The sequence below is a fragment of the Helianthus annuus genome, chromosome 4 (genome assembly GCF_002127325.2).
Source record: "Helianthus annuus cultivar XRQ/B chromosome 4, HanXRQr2.0-SUNRISE, whole genome shotgun sequence".
NCBI classification, from domain to species: domain Eukaryota; kingdom Viridiplantae; phylum Streptophyta; class Magnoliopsida; order Asterales; family Asteraceae; genus Helianthus; species Helianthus annuus.
Genome location: NC_035436.2, coordinates 78,054,989 through 78,071,323, shown reverse-complemented (window position 1 = coordinate 78,071,323; position 16,335 = coordinate 78,054,989). Strand labels below are relative to the sequence as shown.

At 34.9% G+C, this 16,335-nt stretch overlaps 1 protein-coding gene and 1 long non-coding RNA gene across 13 annotated transcripts; both read left to right on the top strand.

Moving 5' to 3' along the window:
* The first annotated feature begins 606 nt into the window (after positions 1 to 606).
* Positions 607 to 7,144, top strand: LOC110936622 (homeobox-leucine zipper protein ATHB-15-like). Of its 12 annotated transcripts, none has more exons than XR_002590166.2 (16): positions 607 to 875; positions 1,028 to 1,156; positions 1,474 to 1,642; positions 1,735 to 1,853; positions 2,137 to 2,445; positions 2,525 to 2,603; positions 2,723 to 2,819; positions 3,744 to 3,839; positions 4,880 to 4,986; positions 5,061 to 5,151; positions 5,240 to 5,330; positions 5,773 to 5,843; positions 5,945 to 6,024; positions 6,130 to 6,221; positions 6,683 to 6,713; positions 6,821 to 7,144. XR_002590166.2 is itself a non-coding variant. In XM_022179025.2 (5 exons), exons 2-5 carry the CDS (start codon positions 4,394 to 4,396, stop codon positions 5,343 to 5,345), a joined length of 513 nt encoding a protein of 170 aa, XP_022034717.1. In that variant the 5' UTR covers positions 3,744 to 3,829; positions 4,235 to 4,393; the 3' UTR covers positions 5,346 to 5,755. The 12 variants fall into 12 exon arrangements, 1 of the variants encoding a protein (XP_022034717.1); XR_002590164.2 differs by having other exon boundaries at positions 1,008 to 1,156; positions 2,137 to 2,425; XR_002590163.2 differs by having other exon boundaries at positions 1,008 to 1,156; positions 2,137 to 2,438.
* Positions 7,145 to 11,170: 4,026 nt separating this feature from the next.
* Positions 11,171 to 15,263, top strand: LOC110936619. The gene is made up of 3 exons (XR_002590154.2): positions 11,171 to 11,310; positions 11,819 to 11,870; positions 15,141 to 15,263. It is a non-coding gene; the product is annotated as an uncharacterized LOC110936619 (long non-coding RNA).
* Positions 15,264 to 16,335: the final 1,072 nt, after the last annotated feature.

The window sequence follows — 16,335 nt, the reverse complement described above, 5'->3', positions numbered from 1 at the left end:
CTCGAATAACACGAATTGTTAAAGTTAATTCAAAAAATTACTTAGTAATCTATATTATATTATAATGCATGAGTGAGGGGTATTTTAAGATACCCAGAAAATAAGAACTTTTCCCCCCTTTATTTATAGAAAGACCCCTAAAATGAGGGTAGTTTGGTCTTTTAAACACTATTTATTTTTTAGTCCCTAAACTTATTACACTTAAATCCCTGAGGTTTTAACAAAATTATAGATAATTAGTTACAATTTACCCCTCCACAAAAAGGTTATAATTTTTTTTACTTATTCTTGACATATCTTATAAACTATACTGTTTAAAAAAATCCAAAGATAACATGATGACCTACACATTTTGTCGACGTTTCGTTAGTTGTCTTGTTCAATACTGACGCACGGATAAATGTACAAATCGATAATGCTTTAATGTAAGTGATGAAAGACGAAACTAACAACTAATAAAAAACCTGAATATCTAAAAGGTATTTTTATATATAATTATATAGGGGAAATTTTTATATAGAATTATATAGTTTGACTTTGCCATTGGTCAATTACTTTTATAATACCATAGTTGAAAGTGTCTTGATTCTCATTTGGGCGGCCAACAACTTTTTCTTAATTTTGAATTTTAAAAAGCCTGAATATCAGGTCTCCCCTTTTGCAGGAAATAGAGAAAGAACGCAAAAGTCCCCCTCCCACCTGCCTTCAAAGCTGATTCAAGCACAAAATACTTTATTGGGGTTTTCTACAGAGAGAGAGATGGCTGACGAATCCTTGAAGAAGAAGGGCGATGGGTTTGAATCAGCTACACAAATCACAATTGCTTCCGCACCGCTTCTCATTCCAAATTAACTTTTACGGTCTCTTCCTTTCTGGTATGTTCAGTACCTTCAAACCCTAGATTTTGCTTCTTTTTAATTTGACTGTTTCTTAATCAGATTCGTGTTTGTAAGCTTAGATTCATACTGTTTGTGCTTGTGTTTCTATTTGGTTTTGGTTTAATACAGAAACATGGTGATGTTGTTAGGATGCTGCATACAAGGACCTGGGAAGATGCTGGTATACGACTATCTACTATCTACGGAACACGAGCCTCGATTACATCCTTTTAGATAAGCAAAAGTCTCCATCTCTGCGCTTTGCACTCGACACAAAGGTTTATAGAAAATATTAAATATTTCTTATTTCGATTATTGTTATGCAGCCTTATCAGGCCTCCAAGATCATTTATTGAAAATATTAAATTATTACTGGAATAACAGAAATTTTATAATCATATTCGACTCACTAACTGTTCAGAATTTAAAAGGTTGGAGAAAAAAAGTGTTTTTGGTTAATCTAATAGGTTTCACCCTGTGAAAAAATGTTATCGGTCTTGACCCGTAACTATGTTGACATAGTACAATGTATAAAATTAGCATGCATGTTACATAGCAATTTTTAGCATATAACATTAACTTTTTTGTATTTCAGGTCATTTGTATTTCGAGTCTATAGTACCACGATCTACTATTAAATGCTATATTACTTAAGATATGAGTGATTACTGGTTGTCCTAATATATTTAATAGGAAGCATCCCTGAATCTAGAGGCGTGTCTAAGTTGAGTCAACTTCTTGGAGTAAATATTGACCCTATTCAGGTAATCACTAAATTATCAATGTCATAATTATTCTGCTTATTCGTTTCTGTGATCTTGAACAGCAGGTCACTAATAGCATCATTGTTTGTTAGTTCGTATATATTTTGCAGCTATTTTTATGGTGAGGAACAAGGCCATTGGAATCAACTTGTTGATATTTATTACCGTAAAGGTGTCAATAAGGCAGACGCAGTTCCATTTACTCTTGCAGGTTTGATGTTATTTTAATTTTTATTATATAATGATATCAAATTCTGAGAGATTAACGCATATATACACAACTATCAGTGAGGGTGATGTTATTTTAATTCTTCTCCCCTTTTTTGAATTCTATAAATATTTAACGTTCCAAGAGATGATTAGAAAAAAAAATTAAGCACGGTGGTAGGCGAATGCGATGGTGGGCTAGAAAAGATTGAAAATTTATAAAGTAAATTATAGGTGCACATATTGTGTCTTCTGATGGATTATCATCGTTTGAATCATTGAAACAGGTAAACTACTACAAATTTTTTAGTCGACGGTGGCAATATCAAGCCATTTACTTATCAATGGGACAATAAGTTGACTTTAGTTTTCTTTTATATTACACGAGAGAAAAGGGTCAGATGCGCTGGCTGATTTCCTGCCTCGATCACTTTGTTGTTCATGGCGAAACCAGGCCGCGTCCGTCCCTCCACACTGTATCGCTCCGGCTCAGTCTCATCCACTTGCTCTCGCTCCATCTCCGGCTCCTCTCGCTTATCCTATCATTCCAGATCTCGCTCCAGATCCTACTCATCTGTTGGTTCATAATGTTTAGTGTAAAAATCGGAACTAAATCCGTACAAAACCATCAAGAATCTATTGTTATATTAATGTTTATTTACTTGTAATGTGCAGTGGAAGAAGAAGGAAGACAACGCTGCCAGAATACAACCTTTTGTATTCTCTAATACATTAAAAACACCATTTGATCAAGGTTGCAACTCTTAAGAAGTATAAAGCGAAAACATATAGTTTCTATTGTACACATTATTGTAAATTGTTGTACACATTATTGTATTTTATTTTTTAATCATACAAACTCGTGTAATGCAGGGCCTATAACCTAACAGGATTGATATTGGTGTTGATATTCTAAGTGGACTTCTGGCCTGGTCATCTTTTTCTCGACATCATTTCAAATCAAAAGCATGTTAGATTTCATCACAAAAGATGGTGTTTAAGTAATTTTAGTAGCTTTCATTTGTTTATAAATTACGAGAGTGGACATGTTCAAGACATATATATATATTCTGTGACTCTGTTCTTATTATTGTTTCTATACACTACTAGAATAATGGGCAATAGCTACCAAAATTTGCTACCAAAATAAACTGTAGCAAATTTAGCTAATAATTTCTATCCGAATTGCAATATGCGAGCCTCCTTTTGATTTGGTAGCAAGTTAGTGGCAAATTAGGTGGTTTTTTTTATTTTTAAGACCGTGTTTCATTCATGACTTCCTGTTAGGGTTTCATATCACCTCCGCTTCGCTCCGCTGCCGCTCCGCTCTGCTCCACTCCACCGATGCACCAACGCCGCTCCGCTCCGCTCCACCGACGCTCCACCGATGTTAGGGCTTGATACACTCCATCAATCGATACTCTCCACCTCAGTTAGGGCTCGTACAAATTAATCCCTCATACAATCCGTCAATTGATACGCTATCAATTGCATTCATATCAATCAGGCAATTTCAATCAAATCTCTGTTTATATTCGTTTTTGATTTCTAGGTTATGGCTTTATGTAAATACTTTATATTCGTTCAAATCCTATCAATGTTTTGATGCTATTTGTTCAATATGTACCTGTTTTTGAATCTTTGTTGTTTGTTTATCAATTTGCTCTGTAAATAAGAATTCCTAATCTGGAAATAGAAAGAGCAACTTAGCATTCGGATTTGATAAGCAGATACGCTACTGCGATTTGAACAACGAAGTTATGCTAGTGTGTTCATTATGATTATCATTCATAGAAAGAACACAATCTATTGTACAAAACCTTCAAATTTGATTACTAGCTACTGAACTGATGATATATGTTCTTATACGCGTTTGTTTTGTTTTGGTTGACAGTGAATCAAGTTGAAGATAAGGTTGAAATTTTATTGTTATCAAAGTCATGGAGAACCATCCATAGCTTATTGATTTCACATATTAGGGTTTAGCAAGGTATGATTCTCGACTTTAGTTCTTGTGTACTCTTACAGAAGTATATGAACTTTGGGACTAGTTTGTGTACATGGTTTCACTTGTAACATTAGTCATTAATGACGTGTTCTAAATTGTGAATATGTAAATATCTAAATTGTGTACTCTACTTAAACTAGCTAAGTTAGGGTTCAATTTGGTTCAGTCATTACATAAGAAAGAACTCAGCCATCTTTCCAGGTATACTTCCATTTATCCTAATTTGGTGTGTTTTCAACCTGCATAGTTTCAATAAAAAAGGTGCTGCACTTATCTATTATAGAACGACATGATTTAGATAGTTAGGGCTCCTAGACATATAAGTTTGTTTCTCAAAAATTGGATGCTTTTATTATTTTATATGAACAGTACTACAGTAGTTATATGAACATGTCTGGTGACTTTGAGCTAGCTGTAAGTGCCCCAAACCCACTTCTGTTCGTCGTCAACAACTCATTCGTGACTGTCCCATTCTCACCAACGTTGAACCCAAACAAATCAAAGTTTGGTTTCAAAATTGAAGGTAGGTGGGTTGGATGCTAATAGTTTTTGTTTTGTTTTTTTTCTATGTACACACCAAATATAACCAACATGTTTTGAGCGTAATGGCTGTGGATGAGAGAACACCATGGTTAAGCGTGCTCAAGTGCAAGTACGAGTGTGCACAGTTCGGTTCAGCTATTAACAACTGTAACCGAAGTCATCGGTCAAACGGATGTTTTCGTCAACATACACAAAATGTGAGGGCCTTTTTTGAATATTTTAGTTAAATTATATAGATGTGAATGCTTTAAAAGTTTTAAATACAAAGGGTAGGATTTCATAGTTTGAGTAATTTTTTATTTCTAAATTTTTTTATTTCCTTCATATGTAATTTTGATTTGTTACTTCTTTGGTGTGGAAAATTTGATGCTTAATTTTGATTTCCTTGTGCGTAATTACCCGTTGTTATTTTTTGTTCATGTGTGATTATTATTTTTGTACACCTAGAAATTGAGGTTATAAAATTTATTGAATTGCAGACGACAGTTGCTAGCAAGGACACTAGCTGTGAATCAGTGGTGAGCAGTGGTCAAGGTCAACGGCAATTAACCCCACAACATCCTCCACGGGATGCTAGTCCTGCTGGGTCAGTTGGTTTTTTGATTCTTATGATTTAAAAAAAAAACATTTTGCTTAATTGTTTTGCTGTTTTTTCTTCAGACTTTTGTCCATTGCAGAGGAAACTTTAACAGATTTTCTTTGGAAGGCTACTGGAACCGCTGTAGAGTGGGTCCAGATGCCTGGAATGAAGGTACACTACTCATGTGTTAAATGCTGTTGTATTCTTTTAGGGACTTGGTTAATTTGCAACTGTATCTTTGACTTTTATTGTAGCCTAGTCCGGATTCCATTGGAATCGTTGCTATTTCTCACAGTTGCACTGGCGTGGCGTCGCGAGCGTGTGGCTTGGTCAGTCTTGAGCCTACTAGGGTAAGTAAGATATAATACACATGCACACATCCATTTAGACGCCGGCTCGCATATGAAACTGATTTTTCGTGCCAACTGTGCATGTGCATGCGTTGTATAATAACGAACCATAATAACACAACTTTGAGCTAGCATGTTGCATGGAATCCGTTACCTGAGTTTCCTATTTTGGCAGTGTCCATGTAAGACTAATGAGTGGATTCACTCTTCTTTTGAACATTTTTTTTCGCTATATTTATTTTTAAAATCTGAACGATTGTGTGGTTACGAATTTGAATGGGGCTCGAGAAAGAAGAAAATAAGACGATTGTAGATCTTTTGCGTGTTGAAACCACTCCTGCTCCAGATGATTCTGATTAGGGTTTTTTTGATTTTTTTTTAGATTTTATAAATTAACTTTTATTGTCTACTGTTTTACCTTTTTTTTTTTTGTGGTTTCTAGAAAGTGCTGGGTCTAGTGTAAACTGGTCTCAATTTGACAAATATGAGGGAATTAGGATCAAACACTTTAAGGTACTTCTATATGAGTTATCATTTCATTTTTAAGGCAACGATTCAAGACCTTACATTAGACTGTAACTTTCTTACAATGCACATGTTTTGTGTTATTGCAGACTGTGTCATCAGTGGAATGGCATCGAAAAGGAGACTATTTTTCTACTGTCATGCCTGCAGATATCCTTCTCATTCTTAAGTTAGTATATTTGTTTGCCTGCACATTTTCTTAAGCTATCTTTAGAGGTGAAAAATGGCTTTCTTCAGTTATATGACTTGCTGAAATTTGTTATCTTCGGTACAGCCAATTACCTTTGCGCTTGTATATTGTGGAACAACTTTGAAGAACCTATCTGATGTTACTCACCCTTGGGTCCGTTCTCAAAAACTTGTTGGGTAAGAGTTGCCTTCTTTGTAGAAACCAAATTTGTGTGGAGAATTGTAGAAACCACATAAATAGGCGGAGCTATTGCTTTTAACATGGGGCACATTCAATACACAACCAATTTTAACTAGGGCACTGTAAAAAGAAAACCTATTGCTTTAATATAGGGGCGTCCAATACGAAACTAATCTTAACACGAGAACCACATAAACACTTGTACTTAGTACATTGAAGATACCATGGGATAGAGAAAGAGAGGCGATTCTGTAGTTAGGTAACTGCCTGAATGTATCAGAATTTAAGCAATAGGTGCATGTGTTTATGCTGTTTACGCAGTTCTCTACTCAAAACTGGTTTTTGCTTCTCCAAGTGATGAAATGTTAACTTTTTGTTTGACTTGTGGTTGTGAATCGAACAAAATCCTTTTCCGTTGGATGTTGACAGTTGCTATGTTTCTTTTTGGTTTATGCAGGCATTTGTTATTCTAAGTTGTATGGTGTCATGTAAGTTGCTAATCAATTCAGTTCCAAAACAATTGCATTTTCGATTTTATGCATCAAAACACTTTTTAATTTGTTTCCCGTGATCCTAATGCTGATTGTTACCAAAGTTGCCAAGTCAGCGCTCGAGAAAGCTTTGGCTGAAGGCGTTGATATAGGTGGCAGTGGCGCTGAGAGCTCGTCTGCTGTGGAGGAAGCTCAGGTAGATATCCATGACCCGCTACTCATCAAAGGTTGATTCTTTCTTTCAAAAAATAAATCACAGAGAATTTTATGTTTTTTCTTAATATATTTTGGATACCTGAGGAGTTTATGTAATATGTCAAACCTCTTTAGAGTCTATATGATGTTTTGATTTGGATGTTTATTATGAGGACCATCGGATGTATAAATTTTTACATTTTAATGGAATGGCAACAAGTTATAAATTGTTATGTTTTTATGAAATTGAATAGCTGAATGCAAATGGAATACCATAAATGGTAGCAAAACGTTGGTAAATTGTGATAAAGCGGTAGCAAAAAGGTGGCAAATTAGCGGTAGCAAAATGGTGACAAAACAAAATGTGGTGGCAAAATGGTGGCAAAAAGAGGTAGCAATAGCGGTAGCAAAACGGTGACCAACAAAATGTGGTAGCAAAACCGTGACAAAAAACGGTAGCAAAACGGTGGCAAATCAATGGTAGCAAAATCGGTAGCAAAAAATAAAACGGTAGCAAATAGGTGGCAATAGGGCATTTGCTATGTGTGCTTTTGCCACCGAGTTTTTGATGGCAAAACGGTGGCAAAAAAGCAATTGCTACCGTTTTGCGACCGGAAATGTGGTAGCAAATACCTTATTCTCTAGTAGTGATAGATCGTGCAAGGATAGCGGATATGGATGATGTAAGTTCTCATTGGAATAGAGCTCATAATATCATTGGTATTTATTCCTTCAAATTAAAATCCTTCTAAATAAAGTTTATTTTTACAGTGGAAGAAAGCCCAAGTAAAAGTTAGGACCGCTATTTTGCAGATATCTACTATTCAGCCTGGTCTCTCTGCCGGAAAAAAATGTTGTATGGTTTTAATGAATGATTAAGGGATACTAACTTCTAATGGTGACAAATTGGATGGGTCGAACGGGTTGGGTAACAGGTCAAGGTCATTTTTTGATTACAAAAGCAATAGTATGACATAGTGATCTAAATCATATGCATTAAATAGTTTTGAGTCGTTTAATAAGTGCAACCCTTTCGACTGTTTCTTTTACAACTAATTTTCTGAATTCAGTATGATGCTACCAGATATGAATTACTTTGTGCCAGTCTTTCATAATATGATTCTAAGTAAGTATGGGGTGGAAAAATGGGGGCGGTTTAGTAACAAGTTTAAACAACTAATTTTGTACTCGGGTCGAACTGGTCCCAAAGAACCTTTTGTAAATTTTTTGTTTTATCTTATTATATTCAGGTGGGGTGCCCAGTATGATAGTAAAAGCTATATCATTTCAATAAAAATTCAGCCTTTTCCAATAAAATGATTTATTATTGGCTTTTATGTTATGGAATTAGGATTGACAATACCAGACTCGGCACAAAAATAAAGGGTTAGCATTTGGTCATGAACACATTGGTTGTTTTCGGGTTGGTTGTAGATAAATGGGTCCACCCCTAACCCGTTTATGACTTAATTATCTGACTAGCCTGTTTATAGCCCACCAGCCCCTTCATCCTGTTTAGATAAATAGGTTACACGGGTAGTATCCAGGTTACATAAGTTTTAGGCTTGAGTTTTCCAACACAACTCAGGTAGGGTATAGGCTAGGTGACTACAATGTTGAAAATACACTTTGGGTAAATCTTGAACCATTTCAATTCAGCTGTCTTTACTTAGAATTTTATGTGTTCGACCACTCAGAAATAATCAGGCCTGAACGTCCAGTTTTTCGCCTCTAACTTTAATGCTTTTCAAAATGCAGACTGCCTACAATGGGAGAGGTGATAGAGCTGACCCTTCAGTATGGCCTGAAGTTGAAGGGCCTTTAACAGTAAATTTAAACTATATTAGTGGTAATTGGGTTTTTTAAAGTTATAAATGGATTTGTGTTGATCTATTTTAGCAATTTTCACGTGCCTTATCTATGCTTCATCATTTAGGTAGTTTTGTTTGAGGGTTGGATGCTTGGTATTAAGCGATAAAAGCTGTTGACCAGCAAGTTGGGCCACTAAGATCACACATCATATATTTTCTTACATTAGCACTATGCAGACATATTGTAACATTTCACTTGGTCAACAGGAGCAGCAGTGGTGGATATTTTGAGTGTCATAGAGGGTGACTTCTTAATCTATAAGAAGAGCAATCTGTATAAACTTATATGATGCAACTTTTATGGATATAATATTTCTTTAAGTCTTTATTAGTGATGAAATGCAATTGAAACTGATGTTACGTTGCACTTTTATCCAATATAGGTAATTTACTTTTAACATCATTATAAAGAAGTTGAAAAGCTTATTGCATACAATAGAAAAAATTAGTACGTTGATCTAGATAGTTTAGAAGATCTTGGATGAATCATGTGTTAGTAATTAATTAATGTGAGTGATGTAGTTTTGGGTCCAAAAAGAATCGTATTCGCTTTGCTGGACATCACCCCTCTGTTTCAACTCGTTCATATTATATCTATAAATCATATATGTATACAATCACCTAGGGATGAGTATGGTATCGGAACCAAAAGAACCAGTCCTGAAAACCGGAAAATTTATGTACTGCTACTCAAAATAATCAAAATGTTACAGGTCCGAAAAATTGGAAAAATGAGTACCAATACCGGTATTGAAAATGTTCGGTATGGTACCAAATGCTCATCCCTACAATCACCAAGGTAGTAAGAACCGTTTTTCGCCACTATACCTTTAGCTGGGTGGTAGAGAGTCTTGTTTCTTAGAAAGAACACGAGGTTCAAATCTAGGCCTATAGTAGATTGTTATTAATTTAGTGTAAATTTGAATTAGTGTTATTGTAATTTTGATTTACCATTACACCTTCTTTGTTGCATATTAACATATAACACATTAATTTACGTTTTCCATCTCTAAAGAAGCTGGGTTTGGTGTTGAATTTGTACATTTTTGTAAATTTGTGTAAAATTTGATGAACTTATAAATGTTTGAATAATGTTGTAAATTTGGTTAAATTTTTGTTTAATTTTCACTAAGTAGTTGATTATTCTAAAGTTAAATTATTATATAATTGAGATGAGGTGTAAAACTTATAATGTAGATAGACCATACTGATGCGGATTTTAAGAGAACTAAAATAATAAACATAAGAAACTTTGTTGGCCGGATTGTCATGGCTACTTAACATGCAGATTTTTATATTTAAATTTCTATATTTATGATTGAAATTTTCTTATTCATGTGTATGTTATCATTTAAGTGAGATAAGTAAGACATAGATATACCACACCAATATTACGAATAAGAAACTAACAAAAGCAATATACTATATATCACTAGAGAATTGATAAACTACTAGAAAACGAGTACATTGCTGTAAATTGTTACTCCCGCCGCATAAAGGAATCAGCCTTTCTGTTTCCGTCCCAGCCATCTGTTTGTTTTAAGGGTCACGACCCGCTACACCGCCATCATGGCACCTAGAAGTGAAACCATTCGAAGAACCATTGTTGTTACGCGTCTCAGTCGTTTCGTCCCAAGAACAATTCACGATAGTGTTAGGAATTCCAAACAATAAAACTGATTTGGCGTGCAAGGCATAAGAAAGGAGTTGACAATTTTAGATTATTAAATGTGAGTATGATTTAATAATTAGTTGTAATTATATTGTCCTAATTAATTGAATAGATAATTATATAATATCCTAAAAAAGTTCAACCTAGAATTCAACTTCATCACGTCAATAATTGATTAAAAACACAGACACACTTGACAAAACTCCATCACACAAGAGCCTTTTCACGCACAAGCTTTAGATTTACAAAGAAAAAATGAAATTTTTACTCCCCCTGTTTCTTTGTAAAGTGTCAAAGTCCAAGTCCCAAATTGTCCGAAAAAACTCCCAAATTGTCCGAAAACTCCAGTACGAACCAAATCAGTACACTGAGAATCTAGAAACCGGATATAACCCATAAATTCGGACTTTACAAATTCGGACAAGAAGGAATAAACAAATCCTTACAAATGAGGAATGAACAAATCCTTACAAATGTAACACCCCGAAAATATAGATTTTATATTATAAGTTAAAAGACAGAAATAGTCAAGGTAAAATAACTAGGAATAAATAACCTGGTTAGTTAAAAGTCATGAAATAATAGGAAAATTATGGTTAAAACACCCTTCATACAAACTTGGGTTAAGTAGAGGGATTATAGGTGACAAAAACTGAAAATGATTTTATTAAAACAAAAATCAAACACCAAAACACACACCTTTGTGTGTGTTTTGGTCGCATACAACACAGGAGCCAAAAGAGCTCCCCAAAACCCAAACCCTAACTCATAAAATTGATCAAATCAAGAAGGCAAATCAAGTTCAAATCAAAAACCAAGCTCAAACTAGTGATCACTCAAGTGAGGGGATCACAAGGTATGTCGAATTTCGTCTTTTGGTTACGTTTTGATTTCTTGATGAACATATGAAGTCGAAATTGGAGCTTGAATGTTAGATGTTTGAATAAAACTATGATAAATCCATGGTTAGGAATGAATCCTAATCAATAATTTGATGCATTGATGTTCATACATATGAAATTAAGAATCACCCACTTTTGTGTTAAATAGGTTTTGTTGGAAGATGAAGAATACTAGAATCTTGAATGAAATGAGTGTTATTGATTTTTATGAAATGAATCTAGGTGTTGTTTTGCATGCTAGATGTGATGACTTGAAAATGATGTTTAATCTTGGCTAAATAGTTAGTCATGAACTTGATTGTTAATAGTATAAAATCACGCTCACTAGGTGTTTGATATAATGCCTAAAAGAAAGCTAAATGTTGAAATTTCGGAAAAAAATGCATATTTGAATGCTATGGCGAATTATGCATTATGTGATATGATTAGAGTTCTAAACGGGTTGTTGGTTGAACTCTATAGGCAAAGGGATCGAATCTTCAAGCGGACAAGCCGGAACGGATACGCTCTAAAGGTACGTAACTATGGATTCGTTACATTATGCTTGATTATGGATTTTAGTTAGTAGACTTAAATTAGCATAACATGTGAATTTGGTATATTGTCGAAGTGACGAAGTTCACTAGACAAAGAAACGGGTCAAAATATTGGTTGGAATAAGTTTGGTATGTTGATGAAATAGTGGTTTCCATTAGATAACCAAACAGGTCAAACAATAGTTAAATTGGTAGTGTTTGAAGTGACTTGAATGTCACTCGTTGAATTTGAATTATGAAAGCGTAAACCATGAAATGGAAGTGATACGCCAAAGTTGACAAGTGTCACACCCCAACCGATGGCGGAAACATCGGGAGGAGACGAAGTGTGTAAAGATTGCTAGAGACGTCATAACACTATGTGACAATATTTAATTAAATTCAAATTTCATTTCAAAACTAAATATTACACAATATTCAAAAGGAAATAACAACATTGTTTCAACAAATAACATAACAACAAAAGATAGATAAATTTAGGTGTGTATCTAGCCACCCTAAACTTGTTTCATCAATCATCCATACTTCAATAATCAACCTGCAACATGTATTAAAATAGAGTTCAATGCAAAAGCAAAGGCGAGTATACAAGTTTGACTACATAGCATAATAGAATAAAAACTCATATCCAACATGTTACATAATGTGTAGATTTACTAGCAATGCAATTTTTGGCGTACAATATGATCAAACCCAAGAATACAACGCATAACAAGCCTAATCCCTAAAATTTAGCGGGATGGTAAAGTTTAACTTAACAATACCCACAAGAATAACGGGCGGGGCGTCAATCCTATAGCGCTATAATTGTTAAGGTGGGCTAACAAAGTTAATGAGCATACAACGTTCCAAATCGTTCATAGAGCATACAATCATAGCAAATATTCACAATGTTTTGTTTAAGCATAAAAGTTGTTTTGAATAGGTATACATGTTGCATCCCAAAGTGTAAAGGGGAAAAAGGGATCGAGTATACTGACAGTGGTTGCGTTTGAGAATTCTAGAAATAACGCATGAGTAAAGATTCGAGAATTCCAAAGAGATACGTTTATCCTAGATACGAAGCAATTACTATAAGTTTAAATAAATATCCTAACATTTATGATTTGCATATTAGTTATTGATGTAATATGATTTAACTCGTTATTAATATTATCGTTATAAAATAAAATAAATAAAGCAAAAAAAAAATATATAAGGGTTAAATAAATTGCTAATTATTTGGGTTCTAAATAAATTGAGGGATTTATTATAAGGAGAATTAAAAAGGTTAATTATTATAAGAATTTTGATTTTTAAAGGAAAGAAAAAAAATATGAAGTAAGTAAAACTTTTAGTTATGGATTTAAGGGTTTTTAAATAAAAAAAAGGAATTAATAACATTTTGATCAACGTCCAGATGTGATTTGTTTTGCTTTGGATTTCTTTTATACACAGATGGAAGCAATCATCTTCTACATTAATAAAAGAAGATGACAGAACCATGATATAATCATTCTTAAAAATTCCAATTCCTAATATATGTTATAATCATCAACGAACAGAAAGGTTTGAGTTTTTATTTTACTTGAATAAAAACATCATCATCATCATCCTCATAATAGAATAATCGCAACTCTATTGTTAGTAATTATTTTTTTTGTGTGTGTAAATAATACAATAATAGATTGAAACTAAGAGAATAAAAGAATCGATACCGAAACGAGTCGTGTTAAACTCCGACGTGAATCCCGAGTCGAGTCGATATCTGACTGAACCGAAACTCAAGACGCCACGTTGACTCGATGAAGGCTGAACCGAACCCAAACCTACTGAAATTTGACGTGAACCCGAGCTAACCCAAACCTGAACCCGCTGAGCCGACTGATAACCACCTCCAATGCCACCACCATCGGTTCCACCGGAACTAAAGCCGAACCCGAATCGGGACCCGAACTCGACTGGAGTCAAAACCAAAACTGAACCATAATACCCGAACCCGAGCCAAACCTGAGACCCAAACCAAAACCTGGACTCAAAACTCGTCCTGAAACTGAACCACACACCCGAACCTACCCGAAACGGAGCTGCCGCCGAGCTCCTCCTCCATCGTCGCTTGTTGTTGTGGTTCACCGAGAAGACGGCTGCTGCCGCCCTTCGTCGTGTGCCACCACCACTCGGTGGTGGTTGGCCGGTTGTCTAGAGAGAGAAAAGGGGTTGTTTGTTTGCCGGAAACTCGACCGGAGAAGTCGAGGGTGTGGGCGGGTGTCGTGTCGGAGAAGAAAGGGGGTAACGGAGTTCGATTGGACCTCCGGCTCCGATCATCGGAAAATGTAGAGAGAGAGAGGAGTTAGGGTTTGAAGTAGTGAAGGAGATGAGAGTGAATGAAAGTGTCGGCTGAATTTTGAAAAAAGAATGAGGGTTTATGACCTATATGATGCTATTTACACATAGGGTCCCTAAACTTTAGAAGTTTAATTATTTAGAACTTAACATAGTCTATTTTATGAAATAACTAAACAACTTAACATAGTTACTAAGTTAAAATAAAAAAATAATAATAATAATAAAAATTTAATTGTAAAATTAATTAAATTATTTAACTAAAAATTAAATAACCTAGTTAATTAGATTAAAGAATAAATTCTTCGATAATTATGTATTTCGCAAAAAATTTCTGAGGTTTCAAAATATTTGGATTCGGATTTTTTCAAAACGTGCCGGATTTAGGGAATCCATTTTGACGGATGTTACAACAAGCCCGGGGAATGGGTAATTATGTTTAGAAACCAATAATGATGAATTATGCAAAGTATGACATTTAACTAAACGGGTCAAATAAATAAAAAGGGGATTTATAGACTAACAATTTATAAACCAGATTTTTATGCAAATAATGTTGGTAAACGGGTCCGTATTTAAATTACGGACATGTAGGAAAAAGAATTACGTAAAACGGACTTGTAGAACTAAAGTTATGGGGTTTTAAAGTTGGAATTTTGGTTAAAGATTGAGCTAGGCAAATGCAGCTCAACAAAACAAACTTTCTATCGAAAAGTGGTTGTCGCGCCCTGGGACGGAGAACTCAAAGTCTGTCGCGCTCCGCCAAAGGTTGTGGCGGCCCGCGAAAGACTAAGGCCAAATCTGTCGCGGGCCGCGACAGACTGTAGAGCTGGCAATTTTTTTATTTTGTTTATTTTGCATTACGGACTTGTTTAAACTTGTTATTTGACCATCAAAACTAACTTTTATGTTGGTTTTGAATTTAGGTGATCATAGTGACCTCCCGGGTGAAGATCAAATAATTTTCAAGAACCGAACACAAGTCTTTTGAAGCTTCTGCAATGATATCATTTTGTTTAACTAAATTTGAAACAAGAAAACACTTGGTGCTATATTTTGAATGTTTTAAACTAGTATGGATGTTAACTTTATAAAAATTTTGTAATGTCGCATTTACACTTTATTGTGTACTTAATATATTATAATAGTGTTTAAAATGAGACGTGTCATACAAGTTGGTAATCAGAGCTCAAGGTTGTTGACAAATGTGTTCGGTTCGAAGCTTGATCAGACATCCGGTAAAAATTAGTTATTTTAGTAGATTTTATTAAAACATTAGAAGAGAGTTTAATTTGATGAGCATGGGAAGGGTGCGTAATACACTCAAACCTGGAAAGTGCACCAAATGAGAACGGTTTAAGCAAGTTGTGAACTTGGCTAAACCAAAGTGAATGAAGCATACGTTATAAAATGAAATGTTTAATAATTAGTATAAACATTTCAGATTCAAGATGGCCGATGGAAGTAATGATGATACGGTGCCGATAGTCACCAAACAAATGAGAGAAGTGATTGCCGAAGAGGTTAGAAAGGCAATCGAGAATAGTCTATCCGGCTTTATAGACAAGATTCAAAGCACGGTGCTTACGGTAGTAGAAGAACGAATTAAAAGGTTGGAGGATAATGCCAACCAAGTAAAAGAAAAGTCGGGGGAGCGGAAGGCCTGCTCGTATAACAAGTTCATGGCTTGCAAACCTCCAATCTATAACGGAGAGGTCGATCCGATAATATGTCAACGATGGTTGAGTGACATGGAAGGAGTGTTTGAAAGGACCCACTGTGATGCAAGTGACTTCGTAGCTTATGGTACGGGTCAATTAAGAGGTCAAGCGAAAGACTGGTGGGATAACAAGAAAAAGGAGATTGGGAGTGAAGGGGCTAAGGCTATGACATGGGATGAGTTTAAGGCACCGTTCCTTAAACATCACAGTCACAAGGCGGTTATTAACAAGATCAAGGAAGAGTTCATCCAAATGAGGCAAAAGGGTGAATCGATAGACAAAATCACGGGTATTTTCCTTGATAAGTTAAGGTTCTGTGACGAACTGGTGACAAATGAAGAGTAGAAGATATATTACTACTACAACATGTTGAGTATGAGATTCTCACCGAGATCATAAA

What these genes read in the sequence shown, in the direction of transcription:
- LOC110936622 (XM_022179025.2), top strand. Translation starts at nt 4,394, where the DNA reads ATGCTAATAGTTTTTGTTTTGTTTTTTTTCTATGTACACACCAAATAT. An exon ending in TTCGTCAACATACACAAAAT is followed by an intron (nt 4,598 to 4,879) that starts GTGAGGGCCTTT and finishes ATTGAATTGCAG; the next exon opens with ACGACAGTTGCTAGCAAGGA. An exon ending in CGGGATGCTAGTCCTGCTGG is followed by an intron (nt 4,987 to 5,060) that starts GTCAGTTGGTTT and finishes TTTTTTCTTCAG; the next exon opens with ACTTTTGTCCATTGCAGAGG.